At 38.8% G+C, this 22,063-nt stretch overlaps 2 protein-coding genes across 9 annotated transcripts in view; one reads left to right on the top strand and one right to left on the bottom strand.

The window, feature by feature from the left end:
• The first annotated feature begins 26 nt into the window (after positions 1-26).
• Positions 27-21,397, top strand: UNC50 (unc-50 inner nuclear membrane RNA binding protein). Of its 3 annotated transcripts, none has more exons than XM_071746201.1 (6): positions 27-151; positions 669-952; positions 1,846-1,966; positions 3,304-3,443; positions 3,520-3,621; positions 21,348-21,397. In XM_071746201.1, the coding sequence occupies exons 2-6, from the start codon at positions 673-675 to the stop codon at positions 21,380-21,382; spliced, it is 678 nt and encodes a 225-aa protein (XP_071602302.1). In that variant the 5' UTR covers positions 27-151; positions 669-672; the 3' UTR covers positions 21,383-21,397. The 3 variants fall into 3 exon arrangements, with proteins under 3 accessions (XP_071602302.1, XP_071602307.1, XP_071602296.1); XM_071746206.1 differs by lacking the exon at positions 21,348-21,397 and adding an exon at positions 21,310-21,329; XM_071746195.1 differs by lacking the exon at positions 21,348-21,397 and adding an exon at positions 4,176-4,484.
• The window catches only part of MGAT4A (alpha-1,3-mannosyl-glycoprotein 4-beta-N-acetylglucosaminyltransferase A), an 84,865-nt gene continuing 67,193 nt past the window's right edge, over positions 4,392-22,063 (bottom strand). For 3 of the 6 annotated variants that reach the window (XM_071746121.1, XM_071746136.1, XM_071746128.1), the window contains exons 13-16: positions 14,366-14,444; positions 12,095-12,161; positions 10,478-10,590; positions 4,392-10,086 (exon numbers count right to left, since the gene is read on the bottom strand). In XM_071746121.1, coding sequence (XP_071602222.1) covers positions 10,024-10,086; positions 10,478-10,590; positions 12,095-12,161; positions 14,366-14,444 — 322 coding nt within the window. In that variant the 3' untranslated portion in view covers positions 4,392-10,023. Of the gene's footprint in view, positions 10,314-10,477; positions 10,591-12,094; positions 12,162-14,365; positions 14,445-22,063 lie in introns of all 6 variants that reach the window. The other 3 variants (XM_071746146.1, XM_071746153.1, XR_011726337.1) reach the window with 3 other exon arrangements.

Below are 22,063 nucleotides of genomic sequence, written 5' to 3'. Positions count from 1 at the left end.
GCCCCGCCGCTCCCGTTCACGGGGGAGGAAGAGGAGGGGCGGATCCGGGAAGGAAGCAGTAGCGCTGGGGACGTTACCGGAAGGCCGCCGGCCAGGGGGGCCGTGGCGGCAGCAAGCGGGGCGGGGGTCTCGCCGCGGGCCCGAGCAGCAGGTGAGGCCCCGGCCCTCGGTGGGACGCGGCCACTGGAGGGAGAAGGGGGCTGGGTTCTGGGCCGCGGGCCCGCTCGGGGCGGGGTGGCTGTTCGTGGGGCGCGGTGCCGGGCTGGAGCGGGCTGAACAGCGAGCGGGAGGACTGGGGAGCCCCCCTCTGCCCCTGGCTCCGCGCCCCGGCTCGTCGGCTCCCGCCAAGCCCCTCAGCCATGGGCACCTCGGCTCGTCAGAAGGTGCAGTCTGGGGAGAGAGCCTGGGCCCGAGGCTGGGGAGGTGGGGCCGCGGGTGTGGGGCTGGAAGCAGCCTCGCCTGCTTCTGGCTGCCCACTCGCTGCTTCCTCTGCAGCCAGCGGGGTGGCCGTGGGGCCGTGGCAGGCCGGGCTGCAATGGGCGTGCTTCGCATTTCTGCGCAGTTTTTTGTAGCTTCATCGTCGCTGACACGGCCCGCATCAGTGCGGTGCTGGTTGTAGTCCTCCTCACACGCCCAAACGAATGCGTCTTCTGAATTTCCTTCTCTAGCACAATGCTGCCAACCACATCGGTTAATTCCCGGAGCCAGGGCAACGGGGCGCTGAGCCCCAGGGATGCTGCGAGGCACACAGCCGGAGCAAAGCGCTACAAGTACCTGCGGAGGCTCTTCCACTTCCGACAGATGGACTTTGAGTTTGCGCTCTGGCAGATGCTTTACCTGTTTACTTCCCCGCAGAGGGTTTATAGGAACTTCCACTACAGAAAACAGACAAAGGACCAATGGGCGAGAGACGATCCTGCTTTCTTAGTGCTGCTCAGTATTTGGCTCTGTGGTGAGTGCTGGGGAATAGACAGCATAAAAGGGAGGGAATGTTTATGGATGAACATCCATGGCTCTTCTAATCACTCACATACACAAAAAAGACCAATCCAAAGTGGATTATCTTTGTTTTCTAATTCCTACCTTAACTACCAAAGGGTTAAGCCATTTTCTTCTATTTGACTTTTAATCAAAGGAGGCATAACTAATATACTATGTAGTCTTGAATTAATCTCCTATTAAAATTCATTTCCTATCTTATTTCAAATTCTGTAGTTCCCTATAACTTTACAGAGAGTAATAAAACTGTACCACACGTTAATGCTTTAGTAAAAAATCCTGAACACTTATCTGTACGTTACACAAAAAAACCTTTTTACAATAAAACTCCTACTGAGTTCTGTGTATTGCAGCATTAAGCTATAAACAGAGTGCCTCAATTTTTAGGCTGAATTTTAAATTCAGTAATTATCAACCTGATCTTCTGTTCTGTAGCACATTGTTGTTAGCAATATCAAAACTGTTAACTGAAATAGAAGTATATATCACAATATGCACAATTTAGACTAACAAAGAGCTTTTATAAAATGAATATTCTGTAAAAGCGGTGTGAATTAAAAAAGAAAAGTAGCTGGGGGAGGGCAATGAAATTCACTGTTAAATCATTAAGACCAAGTACAGATGAGTGTTCTCCAGTCTGAAAGGGACTGGATTGTGAATAAACTGCATTATATCTAGTGTTTGGTGGAAAAAAATGAGCTGTTGGTCTGAAAATCTTGGGGAGAAAAATGACGAAACTCAAGATTTTGTAACAGTATACTAAAAAACCCCACAAACATATCAGTATAAGATCTCATGCTTTCTTTTTCACAGTTCACTTCAGTTGGTTTTTTTTTCTCCTTTTAGTGTCTACTGTAGGATTTGGATTTGTGCTGGACATGGGGTTTTTTGAAACAATAAAGCTTCTACTTTGGGTTGTATTCATAGACTGTGTAGGTGTTGGTCTTCTGATTGCAACTCTGATGTGGTGAGTAGTGATGTCTGAAACTGAGGTCAGTATTGATGTTGGGTTACCAGTTGCCTGCTGTTTGTAAGCTTCTTAGTTCTCTGTTTGGGGCAAAAATATAAATATTGACTATAAATCTTGTTCTGTTGTAATGACTGTTTAAAAAAGTCACTTTGAAAAGGAACACAACTTTTTCTTTACTAGTTCCTGCAAAAGATGAACATTCAGAGTCTATTATAGTGAACATTTCAGCTTCTTTTTGTTTAGTTGGGTTTTTTTGAGCTGGTTAATGGTCAGCAGTAGTGCCAAGTAAAAAAATCTCATGACCAGAGAATATTCTTCATTCCTTATTTTGGTTGAATAGCTTAAATAAAGCCAGCCTGAGGGTGGTTGTTTATAAGTAAGGAGGATACTGTTGGGCCATGCTTCTTGCTGAAGATGTCAGTTTTTTCCACTACAAGCAGTGTTTGTCCTATTTTGCATGTTTGCTTTGTTAATTTGGTGGGAGTCCCTGCCAGTCCTTCCCTGTAATGACAAAAGACCTCCTGAAGGGAAGAGGCAGTAGCCAGTCAGTTGATAGCCCAGGTCTCAGCATCTTACAGCTGTGTCCTGCACCAAAAGAGAACCTTGAACCATTAGGAGGTCTCTGTTTCTGCACCATGGCAAGGTGAGGGCACCAAAGGAAGAATTTTTAATGTATAAAGAACTTCTTCACGGTAGGGCTGGAAAATGAAAACTTACAATGAAGCAAGAGCACTTTAAAAGAGTTCTTAGTAACAGGGGTGACATCTTAAACCGGTGCTGTTTGGCAAAAGGATAGATTCCCCTCAAACAGTGACTTTGGGGAACTCCTGCTCTCCTTTTCAGTAAGGAGTGGCTGATGTGAAGAGCACCAGTCTGCCCTCTGCCTGTCTCTGCAGCACAGCATTTCTGCAGAGATGAAATAAACCACCTCTGTGTGAGGGGTACTGATCATGCGCCAACAGTTTTCTGAAGTCCTCTACCTTCTGTGTACAGAAAGTGACACCTGCCTGGGAACTTGTGACTGCATTGATAGATTGTAGCACCCCTCTACTTAAAAAACTGTTTTGGCTCTTCATTAGCAGCATTGCATTTCAGCTGCCCATGGAATGTAAGGGATATAATTACATCTCTTAACAAAAATATTTCTGCTCTATATAATTCTTGCTTCATTTTTGTTTTGCTTTGGTGTTTTTCATTTTCTTCCAGATAGCAGAAACTTAGTTGGGGTGGAAAACTAGGATCACATATGGCTTACTCTCTCAAACCAATATTGTGCCAGTCAGCTTTCTAGATTCACCTTAGTAACATTCCCAAATAAATATCTTTTCATATAGGTTCATTTCTAATAAATACTTGGTGAAGCAGCAGAACAGAGACTATGATGTGGAGTGGGGGTATGCCTTCGATGTTCATCTGAATGCTTTCTATCCACTTCTAGTCATTTTGCATTTTATCCAGCTGTTTTTCATCAACTGTAAGTAGCATATTTTGTGTTTTCTGTTTCAAAATTGTGTTCTGTCAAAATAGCTGAGAGCAGTTGTCTCTTCCAGATGTCATCATCTCTGATTCTGTCATTGGGTATTTTGTTGGAAACACATTATGGCTGATTGCAATTGGCTATTACATCTACGTGACATTCCTAGGCTACAGTGGTAAGTAAGTCACAGCAACTTCTCTTTGTTTGACTGAAAACAAAAGCCTCCTTTTAGTCTATTAATTTCATCTTGGTCTATTAATTTGTAAAGCAGTGGCTCAGCTGGGCATTAAAATAATTCTTTGTGGTAGAAGTTTGATTGACAAATACCAATCCAGGTTTCCAGCTGGGTGGTCATCTTAACCAGATAATTAATATTCTTCAACTTCCCTTCTTGTATTAGACCTGTAGCATGACATGTTTTTCTTGTCCCTCTGTAAATCCACTTCAAGATGTTTTCATTGGATAAGAATTCCGTAGTGAATTTAAGACTATAGTTTTAGGTAAAACTGCTTCCCAGGGCATTACCTGTGCCAGGTAATGATACAGGTGACAGTGTGACAGGAGTGGTGACAGTGGCAGGACTGGTAGGGCAGGGACGACAAAGCTGCCCTTCTGAGGTGGCTGGCAGAGAAGAACTTTTCCTTGCTATCTTTCCCTAAGGCTGTTCTACAAGAAGCACCTTTTTAAAGAGCAGACAACTTCCTACTTGTTTCGTTATTCTCTTTTCAGCATTGCCCTTTCTGAAGAACACAGCTGTTCTTTTGTATCCCTTTGCACTTCTCATCCTGCTCTATTTGATCTCATTAGCGTGTGGATGGAACTTCACCAAGATGCTTTGTTCCTTTTATAAATATAGAGTGAAATAAAACCAGGACTCCGTGCATCTAACATTTTATTTTGTATTTATCTTAGCTGTCGCCAACAGTAAAGAAAACATTAAGAACATTTTGTAAATGGTTGTAAATTTCTCTTTATTGTAGATAATTGTGTAAAAAAGTTTGAAGTGTCCTTTTTTATTAAAATATTTACAACAGTAAACATGTTAGCAATTTTGTTCAAATACTTCTGCAGTACATTCCTAAGAACAAGTTACTTTTACATCTCTGTAGCTTAAATTTAACTGCAACAAGTCTATTTAGCATAACTCTTACTGCAGATATTTTGCACGTACTGGCATAAGCTCTACATTATAAGGGTTTAAGTGACACAGAAAAGCATTTTAGTTAAGAGTAATTCTGGAATACCTCACCTTGGGAGTGTGTGAAAGTAGGGGTCTTCCTAGTGTTGCAATGCTAAAGCAACGACTGTCTCTAGATACAGAACTGTCCCCTTCTTTTATGAAAAAACTTGAGAACAGGTTTATTTTAATGACTACTTCAAATATACATGGACGACTCGGGCACACAGAAGAAACAGTGATGAAAGGCACAATTAACATGAACCATATCAGGTTTCCAAATATAGCAGCAAGTTTTTAAACCCAATCTCTCTAAGTCCAGTGGGTATTATTACATCCACCAGTAGTGAGTGGCAGGTCAATGAACATGGAAGGACAGTACAAGTTGAGTTTGGCTACCAGGGTGGGCTTGTGGCAATGCCTGCAGCTATAAAGTCCACAAGGCAGGAGTATAAACTGACTGTCACAAACAATACTTCAAGGAAAATGAAGATGATGGCTTTCCAAAGCAGAGTGGTATGACACAAGCACTAGGATTCAGCTTCCAAAACAACACGAGTAAACTGGTTACAGTAAGACTTAACATTTCATTACTAGAATTTGATCTCTAAGGAAAAACTATATCTTAAAATACCAAATATGCTGGCAGTGCATCTTACAGTACTGTGTGTTTCAGCCACTGTTAAGGCTTGAAGAGAATCCTGTTTTCCTCTCAGCAGACAACAAGTACTTCCCTTTTCAAAAAAGAAAGCACTGAACTACTGATCCACAGGAGGCAAAGGATTCCAGTCAGGACCTGCTCCCAGCCTGGCTAACAGCACAAGCTCCTGTCCTGCAGGCAGCTGCTGCCTAACTGTACCCCCTTTCCCTAAGAGGAATCCTAGCACCAGTGATCACCCAGCTCAGTTCAACAGTAAAAATACTTCATATTTAGTGCCCTGTGGTGCCACACCACTGAAATCAATGAAGGACCCAGGGCCTTTGTACCTTCCCTTTAGAGATATCAAAGTCTGTCCCCTTGAAAGAAGGTTTTCATCGTTCTCATTAGAATTAAGCAACTCTTAATTTCTAGCTGCTCACAGCAGAAATCAGCAAAACCCTTAAGAGACCTCTAAGGTCAGAAAAGTAACACTCTTAACAACTACTTCATCAGGTCTGTCCGGGGTGTATTTTTTACATCAGCAATCAATGCTAGCTTGAAAACACCAGTTGTTTAATAGCCTTTTAGCATTATGCTGGTGATAGTAATGATTATTTTAAAACAGTTTGGTTTTTTTCCCTTTGCTACAGCTACTTGCTTTAGCTTTTTCAGAATACGTCCTTCCTGGTATGAACAAATATAGAACCTAGAGTTTAATGTATTGCAGGGGAGCAAGCTTTAAAGAGATTTAATTTTTTCTCCCATCCAGAGCGAAAATATTATTTTCCAAGTTGTAAGCAAACTACAAATTACTACATTACTTCATTTAGAGCAAGTATTTCCAACAAAAAACCCAGATGACTGAAAGGAAAATATACATGGGGGAAAAAACAACGAAAAGTTGTTACACAGTTTGTCAATTTTGTCAAAGATCAATTGCACTCCAGCACATGGGCAAAGTATGACTTGCTTTGCTCTAAACTGAGTCAGGATATTTAAAAACTGCTTTTGAAAGAGCTACACAAGCAGTGATACAACAAGAGTTTCTGACAAGAGTCTAGTCTCATTGGTCCACAAATCATATCTTTATCTGTTTCAATTTTTCTAAGCCATCTTTCAGTTAAGAAAAAACAGAGGTACCTCTAGGAATATCTTCTATCAATGCAAATACACGGCTGAGATGCGGACACGAGCACAAAGCCTCATACAGTGCTTTAGAAACACTCTTAAATTTAAAAAAAAAAGTAAAAAGTGCTAATTTAGGATCACATCCTGTTCACATTATTTACAAAGTTTTCAGGACTAACCATTGAATGAGCAAAGCAAGATTATCCTGACAGTCTTGGATTTCCTTGGTCCACAGCAATCCTGATCAGCTCAGAAAAGCCAGCACTCAGATCAGCCAATCTGTTCAGCATCCAGTGTAGGAAGTAAAGAATCATTTGCCCAGACTGATAATGCCTTTTGTTTCAAAAAAGTTCTATTTTCTGAAGCTTAAACACCATCAGAAGGAGCTAATAGGATTCCAGGGCAATGCAGTTTATTTGGAAACAATTTCTATGACTTGATTACTGTAAGATTCAGTGGTCTAGAGGGGAATTTTAAGGCTACAACAAAAATAATTTGAAATTGAGTTATATAGGAAAAACCTCCATGAAATCAGGTAATAGGTTCAAGATGATGAGAGACTCTTATGGTAATATTGTAAGAGTTGCATCCCTCTGGGCTATCCCCAGTCATGAGCAGTGCCCAATTACTGTTGAGCCTAGTGGTCAAAGCAGTCTTCTTTCACCAGAATTTCAGGAAGGAGGTCTGCACCACTTCAGGCTGACTACGGGATTGGAGTCTGAAAGGTAGAAAGCCCAAAATAGCCACCTGCAAAGATAATTAGGCAGAAACCATTTCACAGAATCACAGAATGTTTAGGTTGGAAGAGACCTCCAAGATCATCCAGTCCAACCTTTGACCAACACCATAATCTAACTACTAAACCATGTCCTTAAGGACCAGGTCCAAATGCCTCTTAAATGCCTCCAGGGATGGTGACTCCACCACTGCCCTGGTCAGGCCATTCCAATGCCTGACAACCCTCTCAGTGGAAAAAGTTTTCCTAACATCCAGCCTAAACCTCCCCTGGTGCAGCTTCTATCCATTTTCCCTGCTGTTTCTATTTCTCAGCAAAACTTCCAAGTAGAATTGCAGGACTATCCAATTACTCCTGAATTTGCCTGAATCTACAAAACATAATTTGTATTAATGTGGCACATTTAGAGAGCATATAAGCTCAGCAACATTTAAAGTGTTAAAGCAGCCCAGAGCATCTCCAACTCCTGCTAGTACAATGTAATAAAATTGCAACAATCTTTAGAAAAAACCCCACATATTTTACCAAGCACTACTTAATTTTTTGTCTTTGATAAATTCGACGTCAACATTTTTGAGAGTACAGTGGTAACATCAGAGTCCTGCAATCAATGTGGAAAAGGTTTTAGATATATTAGCAATAGTTCATCTTTAGTGCTGTGAAACACCAGAACAGTGATGGTGTAAGAATAAGCACACAGCTTTCTTAAATAAATGGTACCAGTAAACTTTTGAACTTGTGGAAAATGCTGACAGTCACTGTCAGCAAAAACTTACATTAAGAAATTGCAATACCTAACATCATTCTGCAATCTAAATTGTAATAAATATCTCTAGATTCAATTACTTGCATAATTCATTCACAGGCACCGCTGAGAAGAAAACCTAAACACCTTTGCTAATGTGTGATTAAAATCCATTGCATGGCAATAATCTGATGGCAGGGCACTATACATATAATAAACTGGGATACAGCACCACAACAGTTGTCATTCACACAGGATTTTGAGCCTATTAAGATAAGTCCTGTTCCTAAATCCAAGAATCAACTTCATTTATGAGGCCAGTGCTTAGCTTATGCCCACAGTCTCTCTGGGCAAGACAAGCTTTCCAAGTAACATTTTATTTACATCATCTGTTGCAATCAGAAAAAAAGTAAACATCAACTGCCTGGCAGTTTTCTACTTATCTTCAACTTATACCAGTCAGTCTAAACACAAGGTCTTTGTGTACAGAGACACCTTGCCTTCCCTGTATCCTCAGACAGCATAGCTAAACCAAAACTGCTATGGTCTGCTAAAGTAGTAAAGCTCTTAAACTTGAATACTGATGAACTGTCAAAGCTACAACACCATTTTCACACAAGGCAGAAAACAGTGATGGCTTTCCACTTGTGGTGCTGGAGTTTAAGTTCCTGATCCTTAGGAACATGTCACAAAAAAGAGGCCAAATCTATCAGTCATTTTCATACTGGAGGCATAAATACAAGATTCCCACTCTAGATCAGGGATCCTGCAGCAGGTTTTGCACACCTGTGCCCTGACCACAAAGGCATTGAGGATATCAGATGTCTTTTTTTGCACAGGGAAAACTGGGCTACCTTTTGAGATGTCAGTTCCAGGAGGCTGTTGCACAGCACAGCTGAAAATCCCCAAATCAGAGTAGATGCCTCCCTCTCAGCAGGCACTTTGTTCCTACTGAAGAGAAGAATTTCTGCCTCTTCCTGACCATTTCTAAAAGGGTAACTTCAGTCTTCCCATGCTTGTGTCCTTACACATAAGCACCTCAGCAGGACTTCAAAGAGCAGTGGCAGCATTAGTACTGCAACAACTGTGCTCTGAATTTAATCCAAACTACTTTCAGTTCCTGGCTGAGTTTCTGATTCATTTAAGATCACTGTTGTTTCCTTTGAAATGAGAAGGCAGGGTACTAACTCGAGGCCAAATTCAGTTCCTATTGAACATTAGTTACTACCCCGATCAATAAAGGAGTTAAACTGAAACCTTGCTCTCGAATCATGGAAGAAAATAAAAATAAATCATAACTACTCATTGCAATGGATCTAAAATAAGCACTGCAATAGTAGAACTTCTCAGTAGGAGAACTCTGTAGATCAGATGTATTACCATTAATTCTTCTGATAAAAGGTAACCTTGGTCACTCCAAAGCAAACCTGGAGAATGATTTTTTTTCAGTACAGAAAATTAACTTGTCCAGGCTAGGCAACGCCTACAAATATTGTTAGAAAGAACTGGTTGGAATTGAAAAAAATTCTTCTAAAATGCAATGGATTAAATCCAAATTCACTACAGATTTAGTACATAGTATGAAACAAGACATTTCAGCATGATTTTTATGTGGCTACAAACTGTACAGAGTGGAATTTCATAGGCCCAAAGAATAATCCTCTTCAGAGCTCTGTTAATGCCTCTGAACATCATTCATATTCTGTGTACAAAATCACGTAATTTAGAAACTTAATCTTCTTTTTTTTTTTTTTTAAACATGGCAGTATACTTGAAATATGGTATTAATTTATGTTTGCATCTCCAAAGAAAAATGTAGAAAGATAACTTAAACTAGAGAATTCATAAAAAAAACTATATCAATTTAAAATTTTACTGCATAAAAATATGTACTTTTCAAATTATTTTAATAAATTAAATATCCCTAACATTTTTAATATATATCCCTGACAGTCTATAAAAGAGGGTTCTTGTTATAGAAAATAAATGGAATTCCCAAAGCACCCCCTTCATAAAACATATTTAACAATAATTATATTTTTTGTTTTTCTTCAAGGAATGTAACAATATGTACAACTTCTCTATATTACTATACTATCAAAATAGTACAGGTTAAGTGTAGCAAGGTTCTGTAACCGTAAGGTGGTAGAGTCACATTAAAGTGGAGGACAACGTAGACCTCAGATGAATGTTATCAGCATGGAGCATCAGTTTCTGGATGGATCAGATAAGAAGGGGTAAATACAATCTTCTCATCTACAGTAGATTTCACGAGAGGTAGAGTTCAAGTGAAAATGAAAGAAATTTGGAATAAGGTGCATGCTCAGTATTTTCAATTTGAGACTTGCTAAGAATGTCAGATTTTATACGAAGAGTTTTCAAGGATTCTGTTTCCTCAAAGCAGATTTCCATAATCAGTTTGTAATTTTTTTAATATGAATCTGAAATAGAGAACCAGAAAAAAGAAGTCATGTTTTAGAGTATTACATTTCTCAGTAAAAAGAGGTAACTGTTTTCACCGATAGCAAAAACTGAGCTTCAACATACTGACAGAATCAAGAAATCAACATTTGCCAGATTTTTATAAGGTTGTACCACCTCTCACCTCATTCAGAATTGCCCATACTGCTGAATTTTGTATCACTGACAGCCGGAATGATGAAATAGGGTTTAGGCTGGGGTCAACCGTTCCTTCAGCTACACCGTTTTCAAATTTCCCTGCAAAAGAAGCAAAAAAGTGTATCTTCAGTTAGCTCCAGTTCAACAAACTGAGTACAAAATCTGCATCCACAAAAATGCACCTGTAATATCACAATTTATCTGTGAAACCTATTTTTGGAGGCTATGGGACTGACTGGTATCATTCCTGAAATAAAAAGCAGACAGTGATTTTTAGTTTCAGATTCAGCTTTGCAGCAGCAAACCAAATTGGGTTTACCACCAGAGCACAGCAATCTGAACAGGGTTACATGGAGCAATCTGAACAGGATTACGTGGAAGAATAAGAGCTGTGGAAACTATCTCAGGGTATAAGCACCTCAAACTCTTGGAAGATGTGGGTACAGATTTTCATTTAATAACTAAACAAGAAGACGTCTTATGAGGAACAGATCTGCTTACGAGGAGAGGCTGAAGGAACTGGTGCTGTTCAGTCTGGAGAAGAGGAGGCTGAGGGGAGACCTTATTGCTCTCTACAACTCCCTGAAAGGAGCTTGCAGTGAGGTGGGTGTTACTCTCTTCTCCCTAGTGACTCCCTAGTAGGACAAGAGGAAGTGGGTTCTTGTTGCACCAGAGGAGTTTCAGATTGGATATTAGGAAAAATTTCTTCACAGAGAGAGTGGTAAAGCATTGGAACAGGTTGCCCTGGGAGGTGGTGGGGTTGCCATCCCCAGGGGTATACAAAAACAGGTAGACATGGCTCTTTGGGAAATGATTTAGTGGTTAAGGTGGTGTAGGACTGATCATTGGACTTGATGGTCTTGAAGGTCCTTTCCAACCACAATGATGGTACCATGACTCTATGAAGCTCCTAGCTTATGTGTTTTCAAGCAGGATTAAGGACAAGGAATATCATTCATGCTTAATGTATTTCTTTTGAAAAGATCTTCAATTACATTAGGATGAATTAGAATCCAATTTAATAGACCAGTTGGACTTTACATTTAAAACATATACACAGAAACTGTGATTCATCACAACACAAAAGCTTGCTTTCATTATACCAGGGATGCCCAACCTATGTCCAGAAAGCTACATAAAATCCCCAAGTAAAATTTCTCTTCCTTAACAACAGGTATCCTGGCACCTCCCTCAACAGCCTTTTGGCTATGGAAATGCCAGTCACACCCCATGAGGAGACAGCTGAGTGTCCACAGGGTGTGTTCAATCCAGGCCAAGCACAACAGGTCACACAGAGGCATTTGTGCACTCACAGGGTAGTTGTGATCTTATACAGCCTGGAAATGACTCTACAATAATCCAGGTGATGGATCCTGGCAGAGAAGTTGGATGCAGCTGCACTACAACCAAGAGCCACACTAGATCTGCATTCAGTACATCAGCCTCAGAACAGAAATATTGGAAACAAAATTATGTAAAGCTTACATGGTCATGTACCCAAACTGAATGATCAAAACCCAGTTAAAGGTTTATTTTGGTTCTAATGAGAAAATCTTAACTGTAGCAATGGTAGCAATGCACATTTCTTTCCACTGTGCCATACCTATCCTGAAGTAACCATCCTCTAAGCGTTTGTCTTTGGTTTCTTTGCTTAATACCAGCTCTTCATTCTAGAACAACAAAGAATAAAGTTAGATCATTTATTTTGACATATAACTTTGTAAGGGAAAGACAAATCTGCGTCAACTCTTTTTATATATTCAGCATCCATCTTTTCTAAATAATGATGAACCAACCTAGAGTAGTTATTTATAACCTTAGACAAGCCAACACAATAAAAAAAAAGCAGCAGTGTTCCAGAACTAAACAGTATTTGGCTTCAAAGTAGAAAAAAAGTGTCCCACATTACTCTCATGGTAACTTCCATGTGAACAGAATACAAAACAGATACTGGCACAAAGCAGAAGAAAAGCAAAGGCAGTATCTTCCCTTCTTTTCCTAGGGTGAAGCAGATTTCTCTTAGGAGAAATGAAACTTACAGCTTATTTTTCATGTAAGAATTTGATGAAAATCCATCAGACCAACAAAGGAAGCACTGCAATTGTCACTGCCTCACTAAAATGGCACAGATATCAAAAAGATTCTTCAATAAGCACAGAAAAATTAAATCATAGGCCAAAGTAACAGCAGGAGGAAAATTACAACCAGAATCATATGACCCAACACTAAAAGACATACTGTACAAATTTCCTAGGAATCCATTAAAAATGGCTGACAAAATAGGAAATTAGATCCCTTTGGTTTTTTGTTTTGGTTTGGGTTTTGGGTTTTTTTGTTTGGTTTTTTTTGTTTTTTAAATTTCTACTTGTATGAGAGGCTGATGAAGAAGTGGGAGGGGTTGGGTTTTTTTGAAGGGGAGAGATTGGTTTCGATTTTTTGTTTGTTTGTTTTGAGAGATTTGGGGGGTTTATTGAGTGTGTGGTTTGAATTTCAGATAAATCCAGTTTGTGGGCACTGTGGTTGGTTTTGGAGTTTTTTTTCTGAATTCTGCTTAGGGAGAATCAGGGTTAAAATACTTGAATGGGCTTCCAGCTTGACTGAAGTCTATGGCAAAGAAATAGTTCCTCAGGAGAGTAGCCATCATTCTTTAAGCTGCTATCCTCATACTGGTGATATTTTTTGCTGACACCAATGGATTAGGAATGGGCCAGGAAATTTTGCAGAATTTCCTGTTTACCTTTCCACAAATTGTGTAAAAAGCAAGAGAAGCTCAGTAGCATTACTTCCTTAAGAGATGCTCCAGTTTGGGAGACATGTCACAGCTCAGCATAGCAAAAAAATAGGTGCCTGGTGCATAATTCTTCTCATCTTGTGCATTCCTGTGGCATCTCAGGCTCAGATTAAGTGAGGGCTACTGCTGGGTTTTTTTGTTGATGTAATTCTAAAAGTCTTTACAAACAAAGCCCATAAAACTTATGATACAATATCCCACATATCATTTTGTGTAATTAGAATCAAACTTCTTTTTAGGGGTGGGAGTGGTCAGAGTTTCCTATTTTTGCTCATTCCCAGGAAACAGACTGCAAGAATGGAGAAAAAACCTCAAAACTCAGTGATAATTTACTTAAAAAAGAGATTTAGTGTATAGTAATTTAGACACAGATTTCAAGATCCCTACATCAGGTGTATAATAGAAAATAGAAATACTTTGCTTTTTTAATACCAAAACAAATAGGCCTATCTGAGGAAATACTTTAATCTTTTCATGGAATGTTGTGATAAAAATGGTTAGCTACAATATCTAATTGACAAAAAGAGCCAATATCATTTGACTTTAAGAAAAAATACAATATAGATTGTGTAGTGTCCTCTTGAGATAAGATTCAGATTGATTTATGGAAAAAAAAAATCAGTACTCAGGAAGAAGGAACACATTCAGTTTAAGACTCCAGATATTTCAGTATCTAGTAATGTTTCGATGTGTGTTAATTCCTGAACTAAGACTTTTTTTATTAAGTCAAAAAGCAGATTGACTTAGCTTTCCCATTTTTCAAAACACAACAGAGCAGGAAGATAGTTTGTTGTTTTGGTTTGGGTTTTGTTTGGTTTTTTTAAAAATAGTATCAGTGAATAGGAAGAAAATGAGCTTGTTCACCCCCAAATTGCCAACAACACTTGTAGCAGACCACATTCTGAATGAACAACTGAATGAACAATTAAGAAAATTAAAAGTACGAGAGCATCAGGATCACAAAAATCCTCAGTTAAAAGAAGAACCACTCATGTCTTCTTCACCCTGTTAAAAAAAGTCAAGAAAACTTGGAGGATTTGCTTTTATCCTATAATTGAAAAAAACATATCAACAAATTCATACCTGGAAAGGCAAAACTTCCACAGTTGTGTTTAGAAGTATATCTCCTGGATGCTCTGGATTGCCACTGTGAAACAAGTACCTACAAATGAAAAGGGAAAACCAAAACAGTCTGCATAAGTAAGTCAGCATTAGCTACATTTCTGTCTTACATGTTAGTCACATTACAGATGTTACAAGGATAAACCTAACTTTTATACTGGACCTAAATCAGCTGGAGATAAGAATCATAGAATCATAGAATCATAGAATCCTAGGGGTTGGAAGGGACCTCGAAAGATCATCTAGTCCAACCCCCCCTGCCAGAGCAGGGCCCCCTAGAGTACATCGCCTAGGAACGTGTCCAGGGGGGTTTTGAATGTCTCCAGTGAAGGAGACTCCACAACCCCCCTGGGCAGCCTGTTCCAGGGCTCTGTCACCCTTACAGTAAAAAAATTCTTTCTGATATTCAACTTGAACCTCCTATGCTCCAATTTACACCCATTACCCCTTGTCCTATCACTGGTCACCATAGAGAAAAGCCTAACTCCATCTCCCTGACACTCACCCCTTACATATTTGAAAACATTGATGAGGTCACCTCTCAGTCTCCTTTTCTCCAAACTAAAGAGACCCAGCTCCCTCAGCCTTTCCTCATAAGGGAGATGCTCCACTCCCTTAATCATCTTAGTAGCTCTGCGCTGGACTCTTTCAAGCACTTCCCTGTCCTTCTTGAACTGAGGGGCCCAGAACTGGACACAATACTCCAGGTGCGGCCTCACCAATGCAGAATAGAAGGGGAGGAGAACCTCTCTTGACCTACTAACCACACCCTTTCTAATGCACCCCAGGATGCCATTGGCCTTCTTGGCCACAAGGGCACATTGCTGGCTCATGGTCATCTTCTTGTCTACCAGGACCCCCAGGTCTCTTTCACCTACACTGCTCTCCAGCAGGTCAGCCCCCAACCTATACTGGGACATCGTGTTGTTCTTCCCCAAATGCAAAACTCTACACTTCCCAGAAATGAAAGATGGTTCCATAGAGTACCATAACTGAAGTGGCTGAAGTTTTACATCTGGGGGGCAGTATTTTACTTACAATAGTTTCCATTATCTGATCTTGCTGGATTGCATCACAAAAAGTGACAAACACTGCAGTCACTCTTGCCTGGCATGCACTGGTATCACCTCCAGAAGCAGGAGCCAGCCCTCCCTTCAGCCTTTCCCCCTCCCTCCCTCCCTGCATCACCTCCACCTGGTGCCCACAGGCTGAACTTTGCTGATACCTTCTGAAGCAGTTCTAGGAACCGACCTGAGTCAACATTTTGCCAGGCCAGTTTTGCACCCAGACCAGGCTTCCAACTCAGATTCATTGCAAAGTCTCCTTAATAACTGTGCCAGGAATTCCCAAGCCATATCCACACCCTCAACATTTCCTGAATTCAAACTTTACTGAAGATTGCTTTATTTTATTTTTTTTTTTACTTAAAAAAAACCCAAACAAAACAAACAAAAAAAGCCACAAAACTCCAGAAACCTATGTTTTTGATATATATACATACAGAGAAAAGAACCTTTTTTATACTTGTTCAAAGTTCATGTTACCCACATTCAGTTGTGCATCTAATGAAGTTTCTTTTCTTAAACGGAACAGAGTAAATATGTTTAAAACTCTCAAAACCATTCCATGAATTGAGCAGTGAAATGCATTGAGCAGTTAATGCAATTGAAATGCAATTGAGCAGTTAACATTCTAGCTGTACACTCTCAAGCAGCTTTTGCATACTACGCATGTGTAGATGTTATGAAAGACACAGTTTAATTTCCCTTTCTTTATATGTAACACAAACTTCATATCCTTTTGAATATATATTATGTAACCAAGTAACAATATTTTTTACCACTAGGTGGTATCAATGCTTGAAAAATTGTTCATTGCTTATCATTTTTTTTTCCAGTGGACCACAGAGTTTATACAGATTACTTGTCAAAAGGTACTTGGATACTACACATACTCAGATGCTACTTTTAAAAAGCCTATTTTAGTTTTAATACATTTAAATAAATATGTAAAAACCTATGAACACATTTCAAACCTTTCATCAATTGGGACTTAAAAGAAATTAACAGTAGGCACCATCTTTAACATTAAATACAACACCAGCCTGAGACAAAAATTAGTTCAGAAATTATCACCTGATGAAAATTACAACCATTAGCTCATTTTCTAATTTATCAAGACATCATTTGAGATGAAAATTCCAGTTTATCCAATATGCCTGAAGCTGTGTAGGTACTTGCTGTTAATCCATACTCCATAGCTACAAAATTATTGGGTTTTGTAGAAGAAAAGAAGAAAACAGAGCTCTCTGACTCTTGGAAATGTAATTTTAAAATTTTAAAATTAACTACCTCAAAGAATGATACCTTTATTGTATATTTCAATAGCAAGCTAAGCAAAACTCTTGACAAAGCTGGCCAAAAGACTGAAAGTATATTCTACTGTCCTTTGACCTAGCAGATCTAATTTGCCATCCATTAGTTTGTGAGATACCCGAACTGTAAATGGGATTTTTTCTCTTGAAAAAATTGAAAATTTTAAGAGTTACTTTAAAATGCCTGTGATAAGCATTCACATCTAAGGTGCTGCTATCCCACGCCACAACCAAACCACAGACTCTTTCCTTCTCCCTAGCGCTCACAGATCTTATTTCTGAGAAATCACAACTAAAAAGCCACGATGAAATTACTCGTGATCAGTGATGACTGTGCTCTCAGTGAATGATAATGGGTTTGTAATGCTTGGGTGTGGTCATTTTTGGTGGGCTTCGGTTTGGTTTAATTTGGAAGAGTTGGGTTTGTTGGGTTTTTTTGTTTTGCTTTTTTTTTTTTTTTTTTTTCCTGAGGGGAAGTATTTATTTATTTGGGTTTCGTTTGCTTGTTTTTTGACAACCCTGCAACCACTCGACCACAACCAACCATTTCTCCTGCTGTGCTATCAGCTTTCAAAACTGCAGTGTGGTTTCCTCTCCCCAGCACTTACAACACCACTGAGGCAATGCACTTGAAGTTGGCACGATGCCAAAACAATTTACGGAAGTAATTACTAAAATCTGATTTGCACACTTCCTTCTAACCAAATCTGCTTTTTTAGTAGGTTTTCTATACCTGTCTGCCTACCGTATGCACACACAAACATAATATCTGCATGTGTCATATTTAAAATTATGTTTAGAAAGGGATCTCTTCATATATCTGAGCCTTTTGTGAACAGTTGATTATTTAACACCTACTTAGACATAAAAAGTTACATAGGTTAAAAATGAATGGATATATGAATACACATACACAGACAATTTACATGTGATGAGTCTTTAGCTTAGAAATAAAATTTACAAATTAGAAAAAAATTAAAACTTATAAATTTTAATGTACAGATATTCTACATCTCCTAACATAAGTATCATTAGTTATTCTTTTGTAAAATTTGACTTCCAGACATACTGATAAGTCACAAGCTTTCAAAGTTTTCCAGCTATGGCAGGTATTTCTCAATACAGACACTGGAAGACTCAGATGTAGCTGTGCTTTCATCTCCTGAATTATTCTGACATCTGTTCTGGGATTTACATGTGACAGTCCATGTAAACAGTAAAAACGTGTGTTTTTTCTTCCTAGTTAACTGATGTTTTTCTTAGGATGGGATTACTATGATATTTCTGTCTACCTGCTCCCTATACCTTCTGAACTAGTCCTTCAAATTAGAATTCTAAAAGCCACAGGTCTCAAAATAGAGTAATCCCAAACAAACACAAATTCACCTGTCATTTAAAAAATTTCTATTATTCCCCTATGGAATATCAATTCACAGCTTTTTTTTAATTACAGAATACAAACATGGACACATCTGCACATTCTTGACTGAAGTAATCAGCAAAAAGTTACTCTAAATTACAACTGGTAAATGAAATACTAATGTATTTGAATGATAGAGAATCTTTTCCTCTGGCAGTGTCTTTTTAAAGAGTCAAAGGTCAAAGATAATAACTAGCTACTGTAGATATTAATGAGCAGAGACAGCTTCCTCTCTGCCAGAAGTTGCTAAATGTTTCAGCTACATTCTGCTCATGACCTCAGTGTCATATGAGATTCATATAGGATGCTAAACATTAACACTCTATGTGGCATAAAAAACTACACAAGATTTCAAGAGCAAAAAAAACCCAAACAAACAAACAAAAAAAAACCCAAAAAACCAAAACACCCCAAAACAAACAAACAAAAAAATAACCCACTAAACACTCTGGGACAAAGTCAAAGCTGCAGAGAAAACTGTTTTTTGTATCATTGCAGCACTTCATGGGACTTCATGGCATGCTCTAGTGACCAAGATTGTAGGGGTTTTTTTTTTTGCTTCTGTGTGTGTATGGTGGGACCCTGTGATCTCAGAGGTCCTTCCCAACCATGACTATTCTGTGACTCTGTGATTCCCTGTGATATTAATTGACTTGAGTATTTAGCCAGGGTCAAGGTATGACTTCTTGCCATGGAGCTAATTACACCTACGAAATCAAGCAAATTGGAGGAAGAAAAAAACCTTCAACCAATAATCTGAAACAAATGCTCAGATACATCCTAATACACAAATGGAGGGGAGGGCAGAAGCATGATTATCATTAATACACTGATCAAAGATAACATAGATTGACAATGCAGTTAACTGTTACATTATTTCAAAAGCCTACACTCTGATTCAGAACTCCCCCTGTAGTCACCTGGAGAGACCTGGAATCACCTGGAGAGATTCTCATTTTTTTGTAGCAGTCCCTGAAAGTTGTATAGAAATTACTATAAATATTACTGTTAGCTTCAATATTCTTCTTTGAATAGCTAAACTTTTCCACCAGCTGTATTAAAGAAAAAAAAATAATCCCAACTACATATACTTATTTACCCTCCTCCTATTTTGCTTATGAAGAGAATGTACTTCTATTCCTAACATGAAAGCATATTTAGGCCCAGGAAACTGTTATTCTCTATTACCTATCTTTTTCTTTTCAGCATTAAACAGAAGTGCCAAACATTTCCTTATACGTAATGTCTGATTCTATGCATTTTCTATTTTGTTGAACAATTAGCAATTAGAACAGAAGACACAATAACTTTAGCCACTAAATTATGCCAGCTTTATAAAAGGAAATACTATACAAAAAAAGCTTTAAAAAGCACAATTCACATCCACTGTCAATATATTTTGGTTACATTTTGAAGGTGACAAAAGATGTATCTTGATGCTAAAACAGAGATACTCTAAGACTATTTATGAATGCAGGCCTTTGTGCTCCATAAGCATCAGGAATCACATCCTTTTCGCTGCATATCCTCCTCATATCTCCTTTTAGCCATCTGATATATTTTAGCATACCCCACTTTCAGGAAAGAAAAAGAGGTAGGAAGGCAGAGAGGAAATGTTTCCTTCCACATTTGAGCAAATTATCCATAGCAACATGCAGCAAAACAGTTTTTAATTCTGCAAAACATGAATTTCTATAAAAGCAACATTCAGTCAGCAAATTTTTGGCTCTCTGCAGATGCCATCATTCACTGCACGAGTAATTATTCACCCACTCTATCCAGTGTTTTTCATCACAAGATGCAGATGTGGTGAAAGAAATCTACCTCCCCTCTGTCATTTTGCCAGAATCCTCACTAGGCAATGTTATTTTACTGTCACTGGAAATTGGTTATTAAGCATATATTATTTTCTCATGCAAAATACAAATGGAAGATGAATAATTTATCTCCTCTCTCTCGAGCTCAATTTCTTGTATCACATATACCTCCTACTCACTCTTTTCCCCAAACTGCATATACTTCCAAAAAAAAAAAAAAAAAAAAAGGTTAATTCCTCAAGTCTTTATATACACCTGCCAAATACTCACAATAGGCAAGTAAGCTCCTGGGAGCTTTTTCATCTTGTTGCTTCAGTTCCTTTAAAAGAAAAAACACACACGAAAAAAAAAAACGAAAAACCCAAAAAAAACCAAGACAACAAAACCAACACAAACCCAAAGAACCCAAATCACCCCATTAATTTATATGCAAAATGCCTGGTTAAGATCTAATTTCCTCTGCCAAAAAGCAGCCAGTCAAACTGTCCATCTACAAACTGGGCTGCATGCCTGAGAGTTGCAAGGGATGAATTCCCCACATTCAGGGAAGTGCCAAACCAGCAGGCCAAAAAGAGAGAACTTTCTCACGTTTGTGGGAGGACCTCAAAGCAGGCTGACTGAGGAGGAAAGGGAGGTGGATTCTGGGGAGGGGTCCCAGTTTTTTTATCTAACACATACCCAAGAAACTAATTTCCTAACACCAAATTAAAAGCAAATTTAAATCTTTTCATAAGGTTACTCATATCATTCCATAACTTTCTCCAACTAAGCATTATGAGTAGAAGGCATCAGGCTGGTAAGAAAATCTCCTTATTCCCAGGAGAATAAGGTTGCTTGCCTTCTGTTTCCCAGTGAGGACCGTGAAAGCAGCTTTCTAAACCTGCATTGCTCTCCCTGGAATATAACACACATCAACTGTAACATAAAAGGGTTTGGCATTAACTTTAACTAGTTTAAATTTTTAGATTTGGAGGCGGTTTGGGGTTTTGTGGTTGGGGATTTTGTTGTTTGTTTGAATTTTGGAGATTTTTTTGGTGTTGTTGTCTGGTTGTTTGTTACAGGAGGGGTTTACTCTGTCCTGAACTCTTTGCTTTTCTCTTTAAGGAATTTACTTATTTTTCCACCACATCAATATTAGCGAAAAGGTCCTAATGTTCTTTTGAAAGGTTGCTTCTGCTGAATTTTTAATCCAGCAAAATAGAGAAATGCTTTAGGGATTTGAGGGGTGTTTGGTTTGTTGGTTTGGTTTGGTTTTTTTTAAACATGTGCGGACATAAACTTGTTTTCCTCCCAGTTTAATTCTCCAGATGCACAGATAACAACTTCATTTAGTTTTCTTAAACATGGACATCTGTGACACCTGTTAAGATGCACCTGGGTGTGAGACCTCTTCACAGCCCAGCAAGATGAAATGATGACATCTGAGAGACACAAGGTCTTCTGGAAATCAGGTGAGGTACCTCAAGTGGTGTTAGACATCTCACATAAAGGCAACAGCATTAAGCCTCTAAGATTTCTGACCAAGAACTGTAAGCACTGCCAAATACACAAATCTTGAATATTAGTGCCATTAAGGAAGAAGCAGCATGTCCTTGGCTCAGACAGCTCTTTTCTTCTGTCTCTGATCCATACTTTGCTTTTTTTCCCCCCTCCCTTTTCATATAAAGTTCTCGCCTCATTGTTATGGGCAGAGTTCCATGCCTGGAGCAAATAGCATCAGTGGCTTTGAGCCTGCCTGCCAAATCCCTCCTGTCAGTGCATCCATTTGAGGATGTTCTACTCATTAGTACAGAAGCTTATGTAAACACAGAAATCCAAGTCCTCAAATTCTCTTTGCTTTATACACTAAAAATATCCAACCTGAAATACACTGACAAACACTACAACATTTGAACTAATAAATCTCAAAATTAAATTTTAAATATTTCCTACAAACTGACAGCACCTTTAAATCATAATAAAAGAAAGATGATGTTAAACTTCACTAATCTATGCTACATCTTTAGAATCAGAGCAAAGTTATTTCTAAATCATACATTGTGTGTGAG

This window comes from Heliangelus exortis, chromosome 1 (assembly GCF_036169615.1).
Source record: "Heliangelus exortis chromosome 1, bHelExo1.hap1, whole genome shotgun sequence".
Classification (NCBI taxonomy): domain Eukaryota; kingdom Metazoa; phylum Chordata; class Aves; order Apodiformes; family Trochilidae; genus Heliangelus; species Heliangelus exortis.
Note: the sequence above shows the minus strand (reverse complement) of the source record. Positions and strands in the feature narration are given on the sequence as shown.